Below are 23,628 nucleotides of genomic sequence, written 5' to 3' on the forward strand. Positions count from 1 at the left end.
CACACCCCCATACCATCATGGATTCTTTGTTTATTTTGCTATAGTAAGTTAGTTTGAAAAAAGATGGATGTCCATCAAGTTCAACCATAATGCCTATATATAACCTGCCTAACTTCTAGTTGATCCAGAGGAAGGCAAAAAACCCCATCTGAAGCCTCTCTAATTTGCCGCAGAGGGGAAAAATTCAAGATGGCAATGGGACCAGCCCCTGGATCAACTTGTACTAAGAGCTATCCCCCCTACCCCTGTATTCCCTCACTTGTACTAAGAGCTATCTTCCATAACCCTGTATTCCCTCACTTGCTATAAAGCCATCCAACCCCTTCTTAAAGCTATATAATGTATCAGCCAGTACGACAGGGAGGGAATTCCAGAACATCACAGCTCTCACAGTAAAAAATCCTTTCCTAATATTTAAATGGAACCTCCCTTCTTCTTATCGGAATGGGTGCCTTTGTGTCCGTTGGAAGGACCTACTGGTAAATAAAACATTAGAAAGGTTATTATATGATCCCCTTATATATTTATACATAGTTATCATGTCACCCCTTAAGCACCTCTTCTCCAGTGTAAACAGACCCAACTTGGCCAGTCTTTCCCCATAACTGAGACTTTCCATACCCTTTACCAGCTTAGTTGCCCTTCTCTGGACCCTCTCTAACTCAATAATGTCCCGTTTGAGCACTGGAGACCTGAACTGGACAGCATAATTTAGATGAGCCTTACCAGCGCTCTGTAAAGGGGAAGAATAACCCCCTCCTAATTCTGCCTTTTAAACTGTGCTCTGATAAGTTAAATGGTTCCTCTCCTCTTTTGGCATCCATGATTTCCAATTGATTGGTCAGACCGCAGGACAGTAGTTACTTTGCCTCAGTCTATCGTAAATGAGTGGGCCCCAGAAAAGGTGGTGATGTTTCTGGTTCATGTTTATATATGGTTTCTTCTTTTGTATGACTTGGATTTGTGGATGCAAAGACGACCTGTGTCCCCAGACAGGGTTTTGGGAAGTATTCCTGTGCAGTGATTTCCCCTACAGAATTGAGTCTGTTGTTAATTAAGTTCTGCCTGAGGGCCTGAAGATCACGGCTATCCAATTAGCTTTTGGCCTTGTCCCTTGCGTACAGAGATTTCTCCGTATTCTCGGAATCTTTTAATAATATTATGTACTATAGATAATGAAATCCCCAAATTATTTGCAGGAATGTTATTCTTTCAACATTTGATATGTTGTATTTTTACTATTTCCAATAAAATATAAGGTTTAAATGATTTGCAGAGCATCCCATTTTCTTTTTGTTTATATTTTACACAGTGTCTCAACTTTTTTTTTTTTTAAATGGGCTTTTACATTATGTTTCAGCCTAATGGCATTGGGCATGTTTTGACCATCATTGTGTTTTACCAGTTGCTGCTCTCATTTATTATTTTCAGGCTCTTTAAATTTTCATGACAGTGCTCCCTTGATACACTCGTATGTTTATTATAGTGTAGGACGATCTGTTAGAAAATCCAGACATGATTAGGAATCCCCTGACTAAATATAACATCCAGAAGTCCTTACCTTGCTTAGACAGGATTTTACCGGGGGTGGTAAAAAGTCACCCCAACTACTCCCTAATTCATGCTTCAGTTAGTGCGTGTGTAAAGTCCACTCACTATATTGTCCCATTACTGTTATATTGTTCCAATACTGCTATAATGTCATATTGTCCTATTCCTGCTTTATTGTCATATTACTGCTATATTGTCCTATTACTGCTATATTATCATATTGTCCTATTACTGCTATATTGTCCCATTATTGCTATATTGCCCTATACCTGCTACATTGCCCTATACCTGCTATATTGTCCCATTACTGCTATATTGTCATATTGTCCTATTGCTGCTATATTGTTCCATTAGTGCTTTATTGTCCTAATACTGCTATATTGTCATTTTGTCCTATTCCTGCTATATTGCCCTATTCCTGTTATATTGCCCCATACCTGCTATATTGTCCCATTACTGACACACATTCTTGTACTTTTCTTTCTTGAATCCAGCTGATATAATTTCTACAGTTGAATTTAACCACACTGGAGATCTGCTGGCAACTGGGGACAAAGGAGGCCGTGTTGTTATATTCCAAAGGGAACCTGAGGTGAGTCTGCTATAAATACTGCTCCTCTGCTTCACTCCTCAGTGGTACAATTGTGATACCTCTTTGTCACCTCCAGCCTTAAAAGGTTGTCTCCCACACCAACCCATATTATATATTAGCTTTTGCATATAGAAATCTCATTTGGTGCTGCTACCAAGCTTATTATTATTGCTGAATCATTTTAATCTCTGATTTCTTTCTTTTTTCTACACTTAGCTTTGTTTGTCCTGCAGAAAATCCCTGGGAATTGGGCCACATACAGTATACATCTGAATTTGATTATGATTATGATCTGACTCAGTTGGTCCAACTTGTTGTGCATTATCAGACCTGGCTTGAGTTGAGCCAGTTGCTCCTTGTGGGTATAATCACGCCCAGTTTGTGCCTATTGGCCTCACTAGTTGCCTAGGCTATTGCATGGCAATGCATTTCCATGGTCAAAATCACCATTCCATGCCACAAGTTTGGAAACAGTTTCAAGAAATATAGTGCAAACCGGGCAAATGATTTCAAAAGCAACAGAGGCAGATGGAGCTTCTTACTTACAGCCCTCCAGCAGCTTTGATCTATAGGGAATGTTTATATTGCTATTATTATTCTTAATGTTTTCTGCAGACTAAGAATGAACCTTACAGTCAGGGCGAATACAATGTTTACAGCACTTTCCAGAGCCATGAGCCTGAATTTGATTATTTGAAGAGCCTGGAGATAGAGGAAAAAATTAACAAGATTAAATGGCTCCCCCAGCAAAATGCAGCCCACTCCCTTCTGTCGACAAATGGTAAGGGAACAGATCATCTGCTTGGCTCTACTTGTAAACAGACAAACAGCGTTTTTTCCGCTCCCCGTATATCGGCACTGTGAGGCAACTGACAATTAACACGTATAGTTCTTGGGAGTCTTGCTACACAGTCTGTGCGAGTGTTCAACAACACTGTTCAAGAATGGCAGTGCTGGCGTCTGGTCTAAAAAAATAATATTTAAAAAAAAAAAAACAGAAATTGGAAGATTATGTAATACATGTTTTTGTTCCCATAGCATTAAAAAGATTTTCTCCACATTGGCCTCCGGCCTATCCAAATAACCAGTTTATCCTGTTTCCTGTAGCCAAGATACTTATATAAGTAGTTATATGTGGACTTAGCTGATTAAAGGGACAGTAAACACCTAAAAACACCTTTGCTAAAAAAAAAGTAGCACATTAAACAGGACTTGTGTTGAAATTACATTCTGCCTATTGTTTTCATTCTAAAAAAAAACATATTTTCCTATTTGTGCCATTATAAAGCACTATTTTGAAAGTTGGGCTATGTTCACTGAACTCACCTCCCTCTTCCTTTATAAACAGGGCAATTCGTTCTGAGCTCCCTATCTACCGTTTAACAAACAATCCTCTCCCTTCTCTAAGCAGCATTCTTTGATCAGATCATTAACAGGGGCTTTTTAGTGGGCTGGTAATTTGTTTTATTAACTCCTTTGAGGTTCTTTGGGACCAGACGTGACAGAAATAACAGAAACCATAGCTATTTCTTAGTTAAAACAATAGGCCAAAAGTTTGTTCAGCACAGCCCTATTCATTCAGTTTACGTTGAAAAGGGGTGTATACTGTCCCTTTAACTGCTTTGGGGTGTGGCACATAGTGGGGTCCCAGAAATGAGCGATTGCCACCCTGCACACAAGTTTTTCAGACCCAGCAGCACCCAGACAATACTGATAGGAGATATGTTGGCTGCTGTAGTCGTGTATAGAGCTGCAAGTATGCAATTTTCAAGTTGGAATAATATGTTTTAGGGGTCTGCATTAAAATATCAGCAACATCTATCTCTTAAATCACTTGTTGAATAGCTATATAGATGATTATTATGCTCATTTATAAGAGCATAATACATATTATTTGATACATGCTCATCATCATGCCTCTGTCTGTCTCTTTGCAGATAAAACAATTAAGCTATGGAAGATTAGTGAGCGGGATAAGAGACCCGAGGGGTATAATCTGAAAGATGAAGAAGGAAGGTTGAAAGATCTTTGTACAGTAACATCATTACAGGTAAGAGGGGCCTTCCGGAGCAGCCATTCAGATGTTGAACTACAAACTCTCAGCACCCCAACAGGAATCGTACGTGCTGGGAATTGCAGTTCAAAAATATCCAGAGTAACAAAGGTAGCCCATGCAACTGGCTGGTCATGCCTTATCTGAATTACTAAACAGAGACAAGAGAATAGAATCTGTACAGACTGGACAGTATAACTTGCAGATTTGAGCTGATATGTGCTATCTATAATGCACACTGCATTAACTGGGCAGGTAGGTATCCTTCAGATGTGGCAGAACTGTGCCCCACTATAACTGCTTTGCTTCCAGAATGAAATATACAAGGAATTCTACTCTAGTGGCCAACCACTGTATGTGTAAGGTTGTCACATGGCTGGTATGTCACCTGCTTAGACAAATTTACAAGCTAGGGCCAGGGCTACACATTTATTGGCAATGTATTTGCTGCAACTCCCTTCTCTATTATAGCACCCATTAACTTGCCAATTTAAAGGAGAAGGGAAGTCATTTTGGCATTTTACTGCCAATAGATTAGTGCCACCTAGAACGCTATATTTATTCTGCAGAAAGCTTTACCATACCTGAGTAAACAGCTCTAGAAGCTTTCTGCATTTGCTTAAGACAGCAGCTGCCATTTTAAGCTGCCATTCTTTTCTTATTTTGTGTACACATGTTCTTCTGTGTCAGACTTCCTTCTCTCAGAAACATTCTTCAGGGCACAGAGAGAAGCCTGCTCAGTTTGCTCCTCTCTACCTCTCCCCCTCCCTCCTCCCATCAGAATTCTCTCCCTGTTTACACAGGTATGTTAAAGCTTTCTGCAGAATAATTTTAGCATTCTAGGTGGCACTAATGTGGCGAATCTATTGGCAGTAAAATGCCAAAATGCCTTTCTTCTCCTTTAAGCGATATATTAATATACAGACCAGGATCAGTCATAGGTATAGTTTTCCTTTTATTTATTCCTGACAAATAACTATAATCATAATGTAGCATTGCAATAGTGCTAAGGAACCCTGCTGCGGTAACCGAGCTTGTCTGCACTATGGAGAAGATGTGACTGCATTGTGCTTTCTTTCCCAGGTGCCTGTCTTAAAGCCTATGGACTTAATGGTAGAAGTTAGCCCAAGAAGAATATTTTCTAATGGACACACATACCATGTCAACTCCATTTCTGTCAACAGCGACTGTGAAACCTACATGTCAGCCGATGATCTCAGGATTAACCTTTGGCACCTAGCAATCACAGATAGGAGCTTCAGTATCCTTTACTGCTTGGGTCATTTGTGATTATTCTTTATTATTCTTAAGCAGTCAAGGCGAGTGCAAGGTCATTGTGGCTGTGAGCGCTTTCAAAATTGTAAAAGAGCTAATGGCTTTGATTGCTATACCTGTTCTCCTAGAGGGGGCGAACTTAAAGCTTCATGATGATAAAAAAGCATGATTAAAAGCAAATTATTAACTTTTTAATTTTTTTTTTCCCATTTTTTTATGCATTTGTGAACTTGATGGCTGTAACCCTGCAGACAATCTTTTGACATATCAGATATTCTCTAGCAGAATGTGTCTGTGTCCTGGATGGACCTTACATGCGCACAGTTGAGAAGAGGCTCTAGCACTGAAACATGCTTACCAATTGGAGAATGCATCTATAATTACGTTTCTAAACATAATCCCAGGAGGCTGTGATTGTATGTGAAATCTTTTATTTGGAAACCCATTACTGAGAAAGCTCCAGTATACAGCAATGCTATTTCCCATCGTGTCCTATTTAAACAAACATTTTTGACTGATTTGCAGTTTAATAATAATTATAATAATGTTGACAATCCCAAAGACTACAGGCCCCAAGCATTGTGGATAAGAATGCACCTGATGTATGGAAGCCCCAGGCCTGCAAATTCCCTTGTCTTCTCTGTACATCACATTGTTTTCCCTAACAACCATACATGGGGCACATCATTTATAGTGGGGCTAAGCTGGGTAAACCTGGCCTTGGCATTTCATACCAACTCTTATTTTCCACAGAAAACTGCCCTTAAACCCAGCTTTTTCATGTGAATAATGGACATATTGTGCAAAAAAACAAGAATGTGGCATCTTTAAATATCGAAAGATGTACTTGAAAAAAGATGTGTTTTGGGCCAATCTATTGAAAATTTCTCCAAAAACCCTGCTAGGCCCGCTCCTCTGTTACACTTCCTTCTGCACTGTAGGATAGGAGCCAATTAGCAGCTAGGCTGACCTGATAGGGAACTAAAGACTGTCTTTGCTTGTGTGACTGCAGGGCTGTGACTGGAACATGCCCACCCCTCGTTTGAAAGGGACAGGGACTGTAGTCGATCTAAAGGGAGCTTCAATAAAGGGGCCATTTTTAAAGATAATAATTTGTAGCCCTGGGTGAAACCAGCACCATATAGTATTGGTTATTGCCTACAAGCTTGGGGGAATTATACTTATGCTATATGTCTCCTTTTATCTGTTATTAAGTGTCTCCGTGGCCCTATAGTAGCCTTTATTCCCTTTCTGTACCTGGGGTTCTTTGATCTTGCCTGGTGTTACTGGTTAACACTGGCATGGCATAGGTCAAAAGGGGATCTGGAACCAGAGACCCTACGGTGCCAGATCAATGGTACTTTTATACTCAGTAGATTCTACAGCGTGTTGCACTTAATGGGTTTAATTCGAAAAACAAAAATTACATAGTGCTGCCTTTAGTCTATTTCTTGATAATTATATATTACAGCCCAAAGCACAAGGACTTTAAACATCTCCCTCGGGGCAGATATCGGGACTAATGGGCTGCTTATTTAATTACTGCTGATGTTTGGTACAAAATGCGTGCAGCCCATTGCAGGAGCTGTCTCTGTGTACATTAATATAGAGTGCTGCATCATTCCTGCAGTGCCAGAGACAGGGCCTTCTATTTCCATGAAGATTCTCAAGCAAAGTGGAGATCACTTAAGTGTCAGATGTCTTTATTCAATTATTTGGATTCTTCTAGGAGCTGAATGTGTGTTCTCGGAGAGATGATTATCGTGCCGTACTTATCTAAAGGGTCCTATAGCCTTTATTTCTCTGATAACATTGCTTCCAATTACATTGTGCCCCTGCTGCAAGGCCATATTGGTCTGTGGCTCTAATTTATTTTCAGCACATGACAGCAGGGATCACAGTATTCTGTTTTTATAAAAGATGTTTGGTTACAGCGCTCTCGAGGGCACAGATTAATTAGAGATCAGCGGCAAAGGCTCACATTTTAATCAGTGGAATGGTCTTTTCGCAAACGCTTTCATCACTGAAGTCACTAGTTGCTTTACAGGCTATAAACCGTGGCAAATTGGGAACATTACTAAAATTTAGCTTCTGCAATTTCAATTTAAAAAACTGGTGGTGCTGTTTGTGCACAGATAGAAAACTGGCTGAAGGATCAAGTATGGGGTGTTTGGAGTTTTTGGTGGGGTGCTGCAAGGTTCTGTATTGGGTCCACTTTGATTGCATCTGTTCAGTAACTTGGGGTAGGGGGACATTGAAAGCATTATATCTTTGGTAATGACAATAAAGTATCCAGAACCATTTGGTCCATTCAGTGTGCATTTCCCTTGAAAAGGGTTCTTGACTAGCTGGCATTTTGAGTAACTAAGTGTCAAATAAGAGGTACAGGTTTGCAACTTTAATGGAATTGAGATTGTAAATGCGTAATATTAAGCAGGACCTAGGAGTCAAGGCTGGAACTATGGGTAGGTACTTGCATGGGGGGGCACTAAGCACATCTTCAAGCCACCTACCCCTTGTTCAGGGTCCTGGACTTCACCGAATGCAACGCGCCCCCCCCCCCCCGCTCATCACTCACTCTCATTCCCACGTACAAGTGATCGACAGGTTGCTGTGAGTGCACATTGTACTTAACCCGTCACTGCTAGGAGTCTTTATTGATAATAGATTTGAAGCAGATGAAGAGTATGCGGAAAGGCTGGCCAAGTTGGGAGTTTTATACTTTGATAAAGAGGAACATAAGGGGAGACCCTCATTGTAGTTGAATAAAAAAGATACAAATTAGACAAGTACTAAAGCAGTCTATGTACCTGCTATTCTTTTTATGATGTATATAAAACCTTTGCAGTTTGTGTCATTACGAGGTCTCAGACAGAATCCCAGCAGCAGAATGCCGATTTATAAGGTGCAGGATAGTAATTACAATGGGCTTGCCATCTCTTTTCTTCTGTGTTAGACTAGAAAGGCGCTGAAGCATTTTAATCCTGTGTGATTTAATTTAATGACTTGCAGATAATGAGAGCGAATAGAGAGTAATTACTTGCCTGGAAGTGTATTTGAACAGGTTAATACTGCAACCTCCGTTATGTTTTGTCATCAATACTGATCATTAAATGTCACGACTAGTGATTCCTACCTTATAGCATGTATGGGTGGCTGCTTAAGGATATTATTCATTTTTAAGGATTTTTACACCAAAATAAGACTCAAACACAATTTCTGTGTCTCATTTATGGTATGTACTTGGGCCAGTAATGATCTCTGTTATGTCATGGTGTGTGAAGGTGGGTATTGCTCAATTCTAATTGATGTTTCATCCTATGAAAGAGAAAATTGCATGTAAACTGGTTTAAAGGAACAGTAACACCAAAAAATGAAAGTGTATAAAAGTAACTAAAATATAATGTGCTGCTGCCCTGCACTGGTAAAAGTTGTGTGTTTACTTCAGAAAGTCTACTATAATTTATATAAATAAGCTGCTGTGTAGCCATGGGGGCAGCCATTCAAAGGAGAAAAGGCACAGGCCCATAGCAGATAACAGATAAAACACTATTGTACTCTACAGAGTTTATCTGTTATCTGCTATGTAACCTGTGCCTTTTCTCCTTTTTTCCAGCTTGAATGGCTGCCCCCATGGCTACACAGCAGCTTATTATAAAAATTATAGTAGTGTTACTGTAGCAAACACACCAGTTTTACCAGTGCAGGGCAACAGTGCATTATATATTTATTACTTTAAAGCTCTTTCATTTTTTAGTGTTACTGTTCCTTTAAAAATTATAGGTATGCCATGCCCAAGACCTAACTTTCTGACCTAACAAATATGTAACAGGTTCTGTTAATCTTACGCTAACGGAAATCTTATATTATAAATGTCTGACATGCACTCCTACTGTTGTGCTTATTCTATAACAAACAGGGGTGTATTTAGGTCCGGTGTTGCCCTAGGCAGCAGGCCTCAGATTGTCCCCATTTTTTAAAAGTCACCATGGAATACTTTGACCTATATAAAAGTCATAGAACTCCTTAGTGTCTTATCATATCCTTTTACAAGAGGGGGTACATTATTCCCTGTATAATGAACAAATGTCATCAGTGACCTGTAAGATATGTCTTTGTCAACTGTGCTGTTATTTGTTATAATCAGTGCTTTGTGATGTAATTTATGTCACATGACTTAATGAAATGTGATTGTTATAGAAAATAATGTACAGATATTGTAATGTACCCAGACATACCATGGCCTGTATAGGCACTCAGCCTGCTTAGGTCTTCAAATAACCTTATATTTTAGAAAAGGCTGTACAAAATTCCCTATATAATAGTACATTGTCATATCATAAGTTATATGACACATGACTTTTTAAAAGATTAAATAATGTGCCCCCTACTTTAAAATAAAAAAATATTTTAAGGTGTCCCCTAAACTTACAATCTGATTTACAATTACTGAACAGCAGAATTTCTTATTGACTCATCTGGTCAACATAACCATTGTTAGGTTGCTGTGTGTGGGCAGTATGGCGGCCAGAGCTGCCACTAGATCAGTAAAGGTTGGTTCTCTGTTCAAGCAAAACTTTTTTGGGACGCCATGATGTTTACTAACTTGATGTATTGTTAGAGAGGCTTCAAAGGGTCCTTAGTACAATTGTGCCTGTCTGTACCCCCAGATGTAGCGTTAGAAGACCATGTTATTGGCTACAGAAACATGAAGGATAATGTGTGGTTGGTGCTTACTGTCAGTACCATCACTCACGTCTCCTTACTGTGTCTGCGATGGGAAAATAGCAAAGCTCAGGGCAGCCCAGAATAGGCACTGACTCTATCAGCAGGGACGCTTGGATCCATTACCATCAAACATAGCTAATGACTACAAAGCTAGCAATTTGGATAATAGGTCTAATGGATGCCATTTACTGCAGGAGAAAATGGCTTTGCCGTCATCATATGATTTACAGGAAAAAAAATAAAAGAAATGTAGAACATCAGTCTGTGTTTTTGGTTCTTTGGTTTCCTCAAAAAGAAATGTTGTTTTTCCTAATAAATGCCTACTTCAGACATTGTTGATATCAAGCCTGCAAATATGGAGGACCTGACAGAAGTCATTACAGCAGCTGAGTTTCATCCCCATCATTGCAACCTGTTTGTGTACAGCAGCAGCAAGGGATCATTGCGACTGTGCGACATGAGAGCCTCGGCGCTCTGCGACAAGCACTGCAAACGTAAGGAGAACATATGGGATTCATGTAAACCCCCCTGGAATATATCTAGTTCCACTTGCATCAGCCCCTGGAATATATCTAGTTCCACTTGCATTAGCCCCTGGAATATATCTAGTTCCACTTGCATTAGCCCCTGGAATATATCTAGTTCCACTTGCATCAGCCCCTGGAATATATCTAGTTCCACTTGCATTAGCCCCTGGAATATATCTAGTTCCACTTGCATTAGCCCCTGGAATATATCTAGTTCCACTTGCACTAGCCCCTGGAATATATCTAGTTCCACTTGCATTAGCCCCTGGAATATATCTAGTTCCACTTGCATTAGCCCCTGGAATATATCTAGTTCCACTTGCATTAGCCCCTGGAATATATCTAGTTCCACTTGCACTAGCCCCTGGAATATATCTTGTTCCACTTGCATTAGCCCCTGGAATATATTGTGCTCCACTTGCATTAGCCCCTGGAATATCTTGTTCCACTTGCATTAGCCCCTGGAATATATTGCGCTCCACTTGCATTAGCCCCTGGAATATCTTGTTCCACTTGCATCAGCCCCTGGAATATATTGCGCTCCACTTGCATTAGCCCCTGGAATATATTGCGCTCCACTTGCATTAGCCCCTGGAATATCTTGTTCCACTTGCATCAGCCCCTGGAATATATTGCGCTCCACTTGCATTAGCCCCTGGAATATCTTGTTCCACTTGCATTAGCCCCTGGAATTTATCACGCTCCACTTGCATTAGCCCCTGGAATATATCTAATTCCACTTGCATTAGCCCCTGGAATATATCTAGTTCCACTTGCATTAGCCCCTGGAATATATCTAGTTCCACTTGCATTAGCCCCTGGAATATATCTTGTTCCACTTGCACTAGCCCCTGGAATATATCTTGTTCCACTTGCATTAGCCCCTGGAATATATTGTGCTCCACTTGCATTAGCCCCTGGAATATCTTGTTCCACTTGCATTAGCCCCTGGAATATATTGCGCTCCACTTGCATTAGCCCCTGGAATATCTTGTTCCACTTGCATCAGCCCCTGGAATATATTGCGCTCCACTTGCATTAGCCCCTGGAATATATTGCGCTCCACTTGCATTAGCCCCTGGAATATCTTGTTCCACTTGCATCAGCCCCTGGAATATATTGCGCTCCACTTGCATTAGCCCCTGGAATATCTTGTTCCACTTGCATTAGCCCCTGGAATTTATCACGCTCCACTTGCATTAGCCCCTGGAATATATCTAATTCCACTTGCATTAGCCCCTGGAATATATCTAGTTCCACTTGCATTAGCCCCTGGAATATATCTAGTTCCACTTGCATTAGCCCCTGGAATATATCTTGTTCCACTTGCACTAGCCCCTGGAATATATCTTGTTCCACTTGCATTAGCCCCTGGAATATATTGTGCTCCACTTGCATTAGCCCCTGGAATATCTTGTTCCACTTGCATTAGCCCCTGGAATATATCTAGTTCCACTTGCACTAGCCCCTGGAATATATCTTGTTCCACTTGCATTAGCCCCTGGAATATATTGTGCTCCACTTGCATTAGCCCCTGGAATATCTTGTTCCACTTGCATTAGCCCCTGGAATATATTGCGCTCCACTTGCATTAGCCCCTGGAATATATTGCGCTCCACTTGCATTAGCCCCTGGAATATCTTGTTCCACTTGCATCAGCCCCTGGAATATATTGCGCTCCACTTGCATTAGCCCCTGGAATATCTTGTTCCACTTGCATTAGCCCCTGGAATATCTTGTTCCACTTGCATTAGCCCCTGGAATTTATCACGCTCCACTTGCATTAGCCCCTGGAATATATCTAATTCCACTTGCATTAGCCCCTGGAATATATCTAGTTCCACTTGCATTAGCCCCTGGAATATATCTAGTTCCACTTGCATTAGCCCCTGGAATATATCTTGTTCCACTTGCACTAGCCCCTGGAATATATCTTGTTCCACTTGCATTAGCCCCTGGAATATATCTAGTTCCACTTGCACTAGCCCCTGGAATATATCTACTTCCACTTGCATTAGCCCCTGGAATATATCTAGTTCCACTTGCATTAGCCCCTGGAATATATCTAGTTCCACTTGCATTAGCCCCTGGAATATATCTAGTTCCACTTGCATTAGCCCCTGGAATATATCTAGTTCCACTTGCATTAGCCCCTGGAATATATCTAGTTCCACTAGCATTAGCCCCTGGAATATATCTAGTTCCACTTGCACTAGCCCCTTCGCCTCACAAACCTCTCCCTGGTAAGTGAATCCATTCTGCCCCCGGTATTTACCTTGCTATGGAGCACGCTCTCTGCATTAATTTTATGCAGCTTGGACTCACTTACCCTGGAGGAGATACCCGGCGGGGCGACATTCACTTACCCTGGAGAAGATACTGGGGGGGGGGGAACATTTGTTTTAGGCTGCTGGACTTGCCATACCTCAAGCGTCATTAACATACGCATGTGCAATTTGCAAAGTGCAATCACTGTTTTTACCCAGATTTCCAGCATAATTGGGAGTTGCACCTATCGCAGTTGCTCCCAATGGAACACAACAGTTACAATATGAAAGTCATTTGTGTTCTTTTCAGCATGGCCGCACTTGTCGTAAATTACCCTTTATGTTTCAAGGCTTTAGAACCATAAACAAAGAATGGATTAAAGATGAGATGGGTCTTTTGTGCACAGAGTCCCAAGTGCAGGTGCAGACCCATTCATTAAAGGTCCCTGTGTACAACACAAACATGGTGTTTTGACACCCCTGGCATAATTGCTGCAGGCACCTGCATGGCTGCATTTATTCTGGAATTCTGGTTAAAAAACACAATATTATTGGTAAAAAATGGTGATTTGTGTCTGAAATTTGCACTATGCACAATGCCGGGCGTTCCTAATGACCCTACAGCAGGGCTGGAACTAGGTGTAGTTATAAGAGGCACGTGCCTAGGACACGATATTGGGGGGTGCTAGGCATGAACTTCTTTTCTACCCTCTAGTACTATTCACCCTGATCCATGGTGCCTGCTCCTTGCCGCCCACTTGTCACTCCAAAGGGGGTGAAGTGGCCAACCGAGTTGCCTAGGGCTCTAGGCCGGCCTGGCCCTGCACTGCCATGCAACGCTGGTACTTCCATGTCAGCATCATTGATCCTAGGTTCTACAGCATTTAAATGGTTAATAGAAAATGCCTGTGTAAAGGTATAAACCAAGTACATATAACACTTCAACATAGCAAAATGTTATTTTCCAAATGAAATGGCCGTTTAGGAGAGGTAAGTGCTGGAATGAACACTTGTTATGGTACCGGTGCCCCCTCAGTGCTCTCACTTGTGTTTCCAAGAGCATTAGTAACCCTCCCACATACACGCACGAGAGCGGCAGCATGATGGGCACCCAAAGCAAACAGGATATTCACTGATATTTATGAATGCCAAAAATACATGCAATCGTATATATGGCTCTGTACTTCTTTCTCTCTCAGCTCTGTCTTTTATTTATGAAAATTAAAGGGAAACAGTACTTTAAAGGAGACCTGTCACCAAGACATATAAAGCTGTATAATAAAAGTCCTTTTCAAATCAACATCAAACCCAAATTCCATTTTTTATTAACAAATGCATACTTATTATGAAGGCACTTAAAAATCCCAGCTTCAATCATATATTGCCTGCCCCGCCTCTATGAATTACTTTCACTTTCCATTCAGCACTCACTTCCCCCTCCCACTTTACCATCTAATTGTGTAGCCAGTGCATGGGTATGGCCATTGGGTCCCCCATTCTGACACATACACAAGATTTAAGGTAATACAAAGCTTGCCTTAATAATAATAATGTTCACAAAATGGCACCTACCTGCTTGCTGTTGTTGAGTAATTACAAGACTGAAGGAAACAAAATGTATAATGTTTATATACTGCAAGTGAAGTTTATTTTGCTTGAAAAACACAATAGAAAAGAATTTGGAATTATTTCTTAGGGTGACAGGTCCCCTTTAATTGTTGTTATTTGTTTATTATTTTATGAAGCTACAATTTACCAAGTACAGAGAACCTTGCTTTGTATACTAAGAATTTTGGAGCTGCCTTAATAATAACTACGGTGTATATGTTTCTATACAGAATGCTCTTTTTTTCTGCCAAGCCTTCCAGTAGATGCAGTTTTTCCCATGCCCCATGTAATATAATCAGAGCTTTCTGGCTTGCCTAATGAGAGTGGCCTTTCCCAATGCCCGATGCTCGCTGCACCTTGCCAGCAGTGCTGCTTGTTGCTTGAGATACAGCTATGATTATTTCCCTGGCACATAACCAGAGGGAGAGTTTAATGGCTGGTTATATTTGTACAAAATCAGGCATTGAAATCTGGCACCTCCGGCACTTATCTGTAATGGGCACCATTAAGAAGAGTAAAAGGAAAAGTAGATTCAGCCTAAGTGTCGTTGCTGCATCTCCTTCTGGCAGTTCTGGCCCTTATCTTCCTTGCAATCGCATTTTCTGGCAGGTAACTGGAACTTAAGAAGCTGGTCAGAAAAGGCGGTTATGTAAATAGAAGTTTTTTCCTAAGGGCTGTGACACATGGGGAGATTAGTCACCGAGCGACTAATCTCCCTTGTTGCGGGCGACTAATCTCCCAACCGGTGGGATGGCATACGCGGCATGGCATTGCCTCGATCGCCAAAGTTGCCTCTCGAGGCAATGCCATGCCGCGTATGCCATCCCACTGGGATTTCAGGGAGATTAGTCACCCGCAACAAGGGAGATTAGTCGCCATCCCACCGCCGATTTACAATTTCGCCGGTGGGATGTCATATCGGAGAGTTTAGTCGCCCGCAACAAGGGAGATTTGTCGCCCGGTGACTAAACTCCCTCGTGTGCCAGAGCCCTTAAATAGCTGCCCCCATGGCTACAAAGCTGCTTTGTTTATATAAGATTATCTTCTATCATCACCAGTAAATAGGTACGGCAGGATGATACTCCATTGGTCGCCATCCTAGGGATCCACTTGACTAGAATTTTTAGTTGACCTATCTCTTATTACACTGAGTTTTCCCTGAGGCAGCCATACTTTTGGCTACACAATTATAGCTCTGCATAGGTCTAGCATCTGATTCCACAGTTACTGCAGCCCTATCGAGCAGGGCCGCCATTAGTGTATTACAGGGGTTACTGCAGTCAGGGCAGGACTTGTGGTGAAGGGGGGCAGGACTTGTGGTAAAGTGGGCAGGGATCGTGTGAATCACGAGTTTCTACATAATGCGGTGGTGATTGTGCATTTGTGCCCCTCCCCCTTATTTTTTGTTGAGGCTCCACTTGTTGGTAGAGCCCAGGTGATTAATGGATTAATAAATGGAGGTCCTGGGAGGACCCTGCTAGCTTAGCAGTATGGGCTCATTTGATTCCTGATGGTGGCCCTATCTAGGCTTACTTCCAAAAGATCATTCCTATGACGTGAACCCCCATTAGGTTTTTGTTCACACATGAGCCCCAAGTGGTTTTAGTAAGTGGTACAGGTATCGGACCCCTTATCCGGAAACCCATTATCCAGAAAGTTCCAAATTACAAAAAGGCCATCTCCCATAGACTCCATTTTAACCAAATAATTCACATTTTTAAAAATGGTTTCCTTTTTCTCTGTAATAATAAAACAGTACCTTGTACTTGATCCCAACTAAGATATAATTACCTCTTATTGGGGGCAGAACAGCCCTATTGGGTTTATTTAATGGTTAAATTATTCCCTTTTCTCTGTAATAATAAAACAGTACCTGTACTTGATCCCAACTAAGATATAATTACCCCTTATTGGGGGCAGAACAGCCCTATTGGGTTTATTTCATGGTTAAATGATTCTCTTTTTCTCTGTAATAATAAAACAGTACCTGTACTTGATCCCAACTAAGATATAATTACCCCTTATTGGGGGCAGAACAGCCCTATTGGGTTTATTTCATGGTTAAATGATTCCCTTTTCTCTGTAATAATAAAACAGTACCTGTACTTGATCCCAACTAAGATATAATTACCCCTTATTGGAGGCAGAACAGTCCTATTGGGTTTAATTACTGTTTAAATACTTTTATTAGCAGACTTAATGTAGGCGATCCGAATTACGTAAAGACACCTTATCCGGAAAACCCCAGGTCCCAAGCATTCTGGATAACGGGTCCCATACCTGTACTTCTGATAGATATATGATAATAATATAAGTAGCCTGATATATAAAAGAGGAGCGATCCACTGCAGCTAAACTGCTCCCATTGGGAAGAGGAGAAATGAATTGCCAGCTGAGATCTTTATCTTTAGATAAAATCTCCATAAAGCTTTTTTTAGGCGGCATTACACGACCAGCGGTGGCACAGAATATTCTGCAGATGATGCCAATTGCCCATTTCCTGCCTATTTTTACATTGATAGCAAGCTATAATTAGCCTAGAATTCCTCCCATCAGTGACACACAGACTTAAAGAGAGTCGACGAGAGAGTGTGAGAGATGGGGACACGGTAATTACCTGCTGCGCTTCAGACAAACTGCGAGCTGCGGGCATGGAAACTGCCAGAATGTTACAAATTAAGGAGGATTTTATAAAATGTGATTTTGACACTTCGTTGAATGTTTGACAGTGAGTAAAGCCACGGCTGTATTTTTAGCACAGGGAGGGAGAATACAGTCCATCGTTAACTATACAGCGTAGGCAAAGGGAACAGTCATATTCAGGTGCAAAGGCTCGCACCTACGGCAAACTATAAACGGCACAGGCACGGCGCAAATTAACTCCGCTATGATGGATGATACCTGGGCGTACCTTGTCTAGAAGGAGAATAGAGGTGACAAATGAGAACAAAGACTTGATTATGTTGTTTCTCCCGCGGGCATGCCAACATGCCGGTATAACGAAGAGGGAGACGTTTCAGAATAATGAACCTCGTTAGGCAGATAGCTGGCACGGTCACATTATAAAGCATCTTGCGTTTCCCCTATATCATATACACGACGATAGCTGGGGCTCCTAACCTAAAGGTCACCATGTCATTCATGCTGGGAAATCATGATCCCGTTCCCATACAGCAATTCACTTAATTTGTTGATATTAATTTAAGGGTGATAATAAACTCATTCCATTATAAATCTGACTTCTAGCTCTGTGGCCTGTCTGAGGACACTGTGGACAATTTGTCGTTAATATATATAGTCCAATTAAATTTATTTGCTTAATGTGCTGAAAGAGAACATATTAATGCAAGTAATAGGGATACACAGCCCCTATCACATTTGGGTTGGATGATGAGACCCAAGCACATACCAATGGGAGATATCAGAAGGCTAAATGCCCTCCAGGAACATAATCTGATTAAAACAAAAGATGGTTTGACAGAACGGGGTTTCTTGGGGGTGGACACAGTGGCAGTTCCTCCAAAACTGACTTAACTTCCTAGCCATATTGCTTTGTGTATGGAGAGCATTAAGCTGAAACAGGTTTAGAAAGCTGAGGATCGCATGGTGAGAATCTCGAGCTGCAGTTGATCTATGAGGGAAGCAAGTCAACCATGCAAGAGCTCTCCTTAGTCTTTGTCATGGAAGAAAAGAAGGGTAGGCCTTAAAGCTTGGAGCCCACTTTTTATTGGTTACATAAAACAGTACATTACCCCTCTCTATGTTTGTACAATATGGAGTAACAAGTATTTGGGAAATGTGTCTAACAGTTGCAAGGTTTACTCCAGGTCAGATGTTTGCTGGCCAGTAAAGTCTGTAGGATCAGCCACCTTTCCTATATTTTTATATTTCTTCCCCATTAATAACATTGGCATTGAGCATAATGTTTACTGGTCAGGTGGCAGTGCTAACTAGCTGCTGAAAATTAATTTACTCCCGATCTGAAGTTAGGGAGCAGAAAAGAGTCATCTAGTGCAGTGCTGTCCAACTTCTACGGTGCCGAGGGCCGGAATTTCTCTAGCATACATGGTGAAGGGCCGCTAATGGAAGCCAATTTTGACCACTCCCCTTTTTGAAACCACACCCACTTCAAACCACACCTATTTTATCACAATGGTGGTAGCACAGCAAAATCCCAAATGCTTGGTCCTTACTGTGGGGATATCAACCATCATTCATATGTGAAAGAATTATGTCATATTAAGATATACCCTTAAATTCCATATGCCTCCTCCTCCCCTGTGGATAGCAGAGCAACCCCCAGTACATAATTACACACCTTTGGGACCAACTGCTAACAAACTCCCACAACAAACCCCTGCCAGGTTCACCTCCCACAAGCAGCATAGGGCAAGCAGAGTATGGCACACACAGGCAGCACTCTGCCTGTCCTATGCTGTCTGTGTGTGCCATACTCTGCCTGTCCTACCCTGCCTGTGTGTGCCATACTCTGCCTTCCCTATGCTGCCTCTGTGTGCCATACTCTGCCTGCGTGTGCCATACTCTGCCTGCCCTACCCTGACTGTGTATGCCATACTCTGCCTGCCCTACCCTTCCTGTGTGTGCCATACTCTCCCTGACCTATGCTGCCTGTGTGTGCCATACTCTACCTGCCCTATGCTGGCTGTATGTGCCATACTCTGCCTACAGTACCTGTGTCTGAGGTGTGAAGAAGTGAACAATGTGGGTGATTACAGTCTGAGCCTGAGGTGTGAACACTGCAGGGGGTGAACAATGCAGGTATTAAAAGGTGTGAAAAACACAGGGGATTACATTTTTAAACAATACAGAGGGATTACAGCCTGAATCAGAGGTGAGAACCATGCAGGGGGCCAGTTAATCTCAGTACTGATACCATTTAATGCTTACTCAAAGGTAAGCCATCAAAGCAGCCAGACAGGTGGGGGGCCACACAGAGGGGGGTCGTTGGCCGCATGCGGCCGTGGGCCACCAGTTGGACAGCACTGATCTAGTGTATCAGAGCTAAGCAGAGCAACATCAGAAGACATTTCTTTTCTCAGTAAACAAATTTTCAACCGACTGTATGTGCCTTCCATATGGGAAGTTGAGTACATTTAATTCACTGTATTTATCTCCTGTGTTGGCCACCAGTTCTGCTATTTATTGTTTTTTTCATCTTACATTCTTATATGGAAGTTTTGTGACCTCCCTTGGACACTCTAGGTGCGAGAGGGAGAATAACTCTACTTTCAGTTGACCCATATAACACCCTGTGCCACCATGCTTGTATTTACAGTTTATGAAGAACCAGAAGACCCAAGCAACAGATCATTTTTTTCAGAGATCATCTCCTCAGTCTCAGATGTCAAGTTCAGCCACAGTGGACGCTACATGCTCACGCGGGATTACCTCACTGTCAAAGTATGGGATCTAAACATGGAAACCAAGCCCCTGGAAACGTACCAGGTAAAACGCTTCATTTCCGGAATTCTGTATTTGTGGTATTGGGGCTGGTGATAGTTAAGCACAGCTGCTGTTTGAGAGGAACAGGTATTTACATGGGGTGATATGATGATACAAGGACTGGATTTTCCCTCCATGTTGCAGCTAACTGGAAACTCCTTTTCATGGTTGGCTGGTTCCCTTCACTGGATCATCTGATCTTTTTTTCAAACGCACCTATGGTTTTATTTTGGAATAATATTTAGTATTCATCATAACACTGACTCCTAGGTGAAAATTCATAAAAGTGGTGATATTGAGACAAAATAAAAGTGGAGATAGATTTGTCGGATTTCCCACCGTATTCACAAACCTCTATCTCCACTTTTGTGAATTTGTCTTTTAAACAGACAGTTTTCAGATTTTGTCATTTTACAGACATTTTTTTTATGAATTTGCCTTTAGCTCTTGGTAAATCTGTCGGTGCCCCCAAACCCAGTCCCACAGCTACAGGAGCCTTGGGATAAGGATTTTACCAGCAGGATTTTGCATTTCATATGCCATTTCACTTTGGGGGAATTTCCTGAGGGGTAATTTTAGTTTGCCCAGGGAAACTATACATCATTTTTTTTAGGACAAGCCGGGCTTTCTAATGTTTCCTATATTTCTGTGTAATTCCACTTCTGTTACAAGATTTAAGGGTCTAAATACCGTCTTCTCTAGCCCCTACTCATTAATGGGCAGCAGCAATCCGGCCCCCACACCAACATGCCCAGTGAATAGAGGTCCAACAGGACTAGGGCCCACTGGGTTTTTATCCAATGCCCTGTTGGGCCAGTCCAACCCTGTACCCCAATATCCCAGTGTGGGTGCCGGTGTGAATGTGCTGTTTGCTGATCCCCAAGATGGCTGCTGGGAACAGGTGGGGGCCAATGCTGTTAAGCAGCTCTGTCGTTGTGGACATGCTATGGGGGCACAGAAAAGTTGGGGCAAATGTCAGTGAAGTGATTAAAGAGGGGGCACTGGGAAACTTTAATTTTCCTTTTATTAAAAACATTTACAATATATTCATAATCATGCAAATGTGAGGTAAAAACTTTTTATATATATAAGATATAAATTAAACTTTTTTTAATCAGTGTTTTACTTGTTTATAAAATGTTAATGAGGCTTTTTGCACCTATTGTTCTAGGGTTAGACAGAAACTTGTCCCCTAACAATAGGCTGCTAATCCCCATTAATATGTTAACGATCCCCTAATGGGGCTCCTACCTTAGGTGTGAAATGGAGACTGGGTGAAACCAAACAAAACAGAAGAGCTTAGAATTGGTTTGACAGAGTTACACTGAGCTTTACTCCATTTTGAAAAAAATGTTGTTAAAATGTTGTTTAAACGACAAATTCACAAAAGTGTCTGTAAACTGTCTTTCTTTCACCAAAAACGGAAAAGTGGCGGTTGAGTCGGAATTTAGGCGGATTTCTGTTTGTGACTCTGGAGAAAGTGTTTTTCACCAGTTTTTCCACCACTGTTACTCCAAAAAAGGGCTCTCTCCACTTTTGTGAATTCCCCCCCTAGAGTTCAAGCCCATTCTTTCCGATATTTGGTCTGGCCCCCAGTAGCCAGTTTACAGTCGTATAAAACAGTTATCGTTCTGATAGTGCCTAATTGTTCAATCCCACCACTTGGCTTTCAGGTACATCACTAAAAGTAAATAAGCACAAATTTCTCCCTAATGGGCACCCACCCACTGCTCGGGACCACCATAGGGGGTACAAGTGCACAGTCTGGGAAACTGGAAAAGTATTAGAGGCACCAATGACTTATTGTTGATTGTCCTCCAACACTGAGGACCAAATGGCACCTTAGTAATAAATTTTATTGTGGACAAATTCCACAGAATTAAGAGACACTACACTCTGCACTTGGTAGATCATATTGACATATCAAAAACAATTTATTAAACACTGGCTAGAGTGTTGAGGATTTTTTTGACAATGACCCCCAGTAACCCTTGATGTGTCAGCATTCACCCAGTAATTGACTGACCCCACCTCACCGTCTCCCCAGCACAATATAGTTATAAAGGTCACTAATCCTCGCTCATGACCAGCTTGCGAACTGTCCTTGTGGTTCTTTTTGATAGCGGGGAGAGCTGAAAGGAGGCCAGACATTCTGTAGGAGAGTTGAAGCATTTCTATGGTACAATGGACATCATGTCACAAAGTGGATTTGGGAAAAATACATTTATTTAATCTTTAGCTTTATATCTGTAATTGCTAGGCTGGACTCCGGGCTTGGGATAGCTAAGGGACAGTAGGTGGAGGAGACGTCAGTAGGCCGAGCAAGAGAGGAAGATAACAAGGAAGATTACTGTCTATATCTGTCTTCCTACCTTGGCTCAATGATAAAGGAGATTATCCGCAGTGTTCCGCCAGTATGCAAGGAAGCTGCTGTTACTGTTCTCCACTGTATTCACCTCCATTCTACTCTATCACTGATCACAGCCCCCTGGCTCTCTATCCCCCTGCCTTTAGCATTTGGCAAGGCAAGAGGAGACTTAAAGGACTTATAAGGAGTCTAGGGACTGCTTGTCTGAAACATGCACGTTCTACCTACACATCTGTACATTGGTTTTGTTTAAACTACTGTAGTTCTGGCCAGTGTGGTGATATAGAACTCAGCTATCGCTGAGTCCAAAGTAATGGGAGGGTGACTCCTGAGGGCCATTTAGGGTGACAGCTTATTTTCTGTCTTGGACACCTCTGGAACTCTATAGCAGGGGGAATGTCTGTTTCAAGCTGGAAAAAAGGAGAAAATGCACAGGTTACAGATAACCCATCTTTCTTTCTCCTGACAACGTCCTCGACTACTTCATGTTCGGAAAGTGACCAGCAGTTGTGGTTTTGTGCTTGCAGGTCCACGATTATCTTCGAAGCAAGTTATGTTCCCTGTATGAGAATGACTGTATTTTCGACAAGTTTGAATGCGCATGGAATGGTTCGGACAGGTAAGTCACCAACTGTGTTTGGAAAAAAAACTTTTATTATTGTAAACTGAGATTGTTTCAGGATAGTGAACTGCAAAGAGACAGCATAGGGGGCTGGGGCGTGAAATACATTATCAGGTTTCCAGTTTACCTGTACGATGTGTGGCTCTGTAGGAGATAGACATATTGTACCAGGGGGCTGTTTGAAATTGTTGCTGGTACCATTCTTACCCCCATATGTAATAAATGGCACTGTTTGCCCTGTAGCAGTAACTCATAGCAACCAATGAGATGTTTGCTTTTAAACAGGTGACCAGTACTGCTGATGCTATGGGTTACTGCTCCTGCTCTTTATTACATAGCCACTTTAGAGTCCTACATTCACTAATCCTTAGATGTTTCCTTCTCCAGATTATCAGACACCTAGCGGTAGTGATTGCAGGTTCGGACTGGGGGATGCAGGGCCCACTGGAGCTGCCAACCCGAGGGCCCTGCATGTGCCCCCACCGGCCCCATCCCCTGCACCCCCTAGGGGCCCCCACTGCACCCCGGGACACGTTGAGCCTCCCTAACCCCCCCAAGGGCTTCCCGGGGAGCG

General features: G+C 41.9%; 1 protein-coding gene across 3 annotated transcripts in view; it reads left to right on the plus strand.

Annotated features, from left to right (window-relative positions):
* Positions 1-23,628, plus strand: part of ppp2r2c (protein phosphatase 2 regulatory subunit B, gamma) — a 90,566-nt gene that overhangs the window by 60,639 nt on the left and 6,299 nt on the right. For all 3 annotated transcript variants that reach the window (XM_004911243.4, XM_002938267.5, XM_031895334.1), the window contains 7 exons: positions 2,046-2,143; positions 2,759-2,924; positions 4,081-4,193; positions 5,280-5,457; positions 10,529-10,693; positions 19,898-20,067; positions 22,960-23,051. In XM_004911243.4, coding sequence (XP_004911300.1) covers positions 2,046-2,143; positions 2,759-2,924; positions 4,081-4,193; positions 5,280-5,457; positions 10,529-10,693; positions 19,898-20,067; positions 22,960-23,051 — 982 coding nt within the window. The remainder of the gene's footprint in view (positions 1-2,045; positions 2,144-2,758; positions 2,925-4,080; positions 4,194-5,279; positions 5,458-10,528; positions 10,694-19,897; positions 20,068-22,959; positions 23,052-23,628) is intronic.

Source organism: Xenopus tropicalis, chromosome 1 (genome assembly GCF_000004195.4).
Source record: "Xenopus tropicalis strain Nigerian chromosome 1, UCB_Xtro_10.0, whole genome shotgun sequence".
NCBI lineage: Eukaryota > Metazoa > Chordata > Amphibia > Anura > Pipidae > Xenopus > Xenopus tropicalis.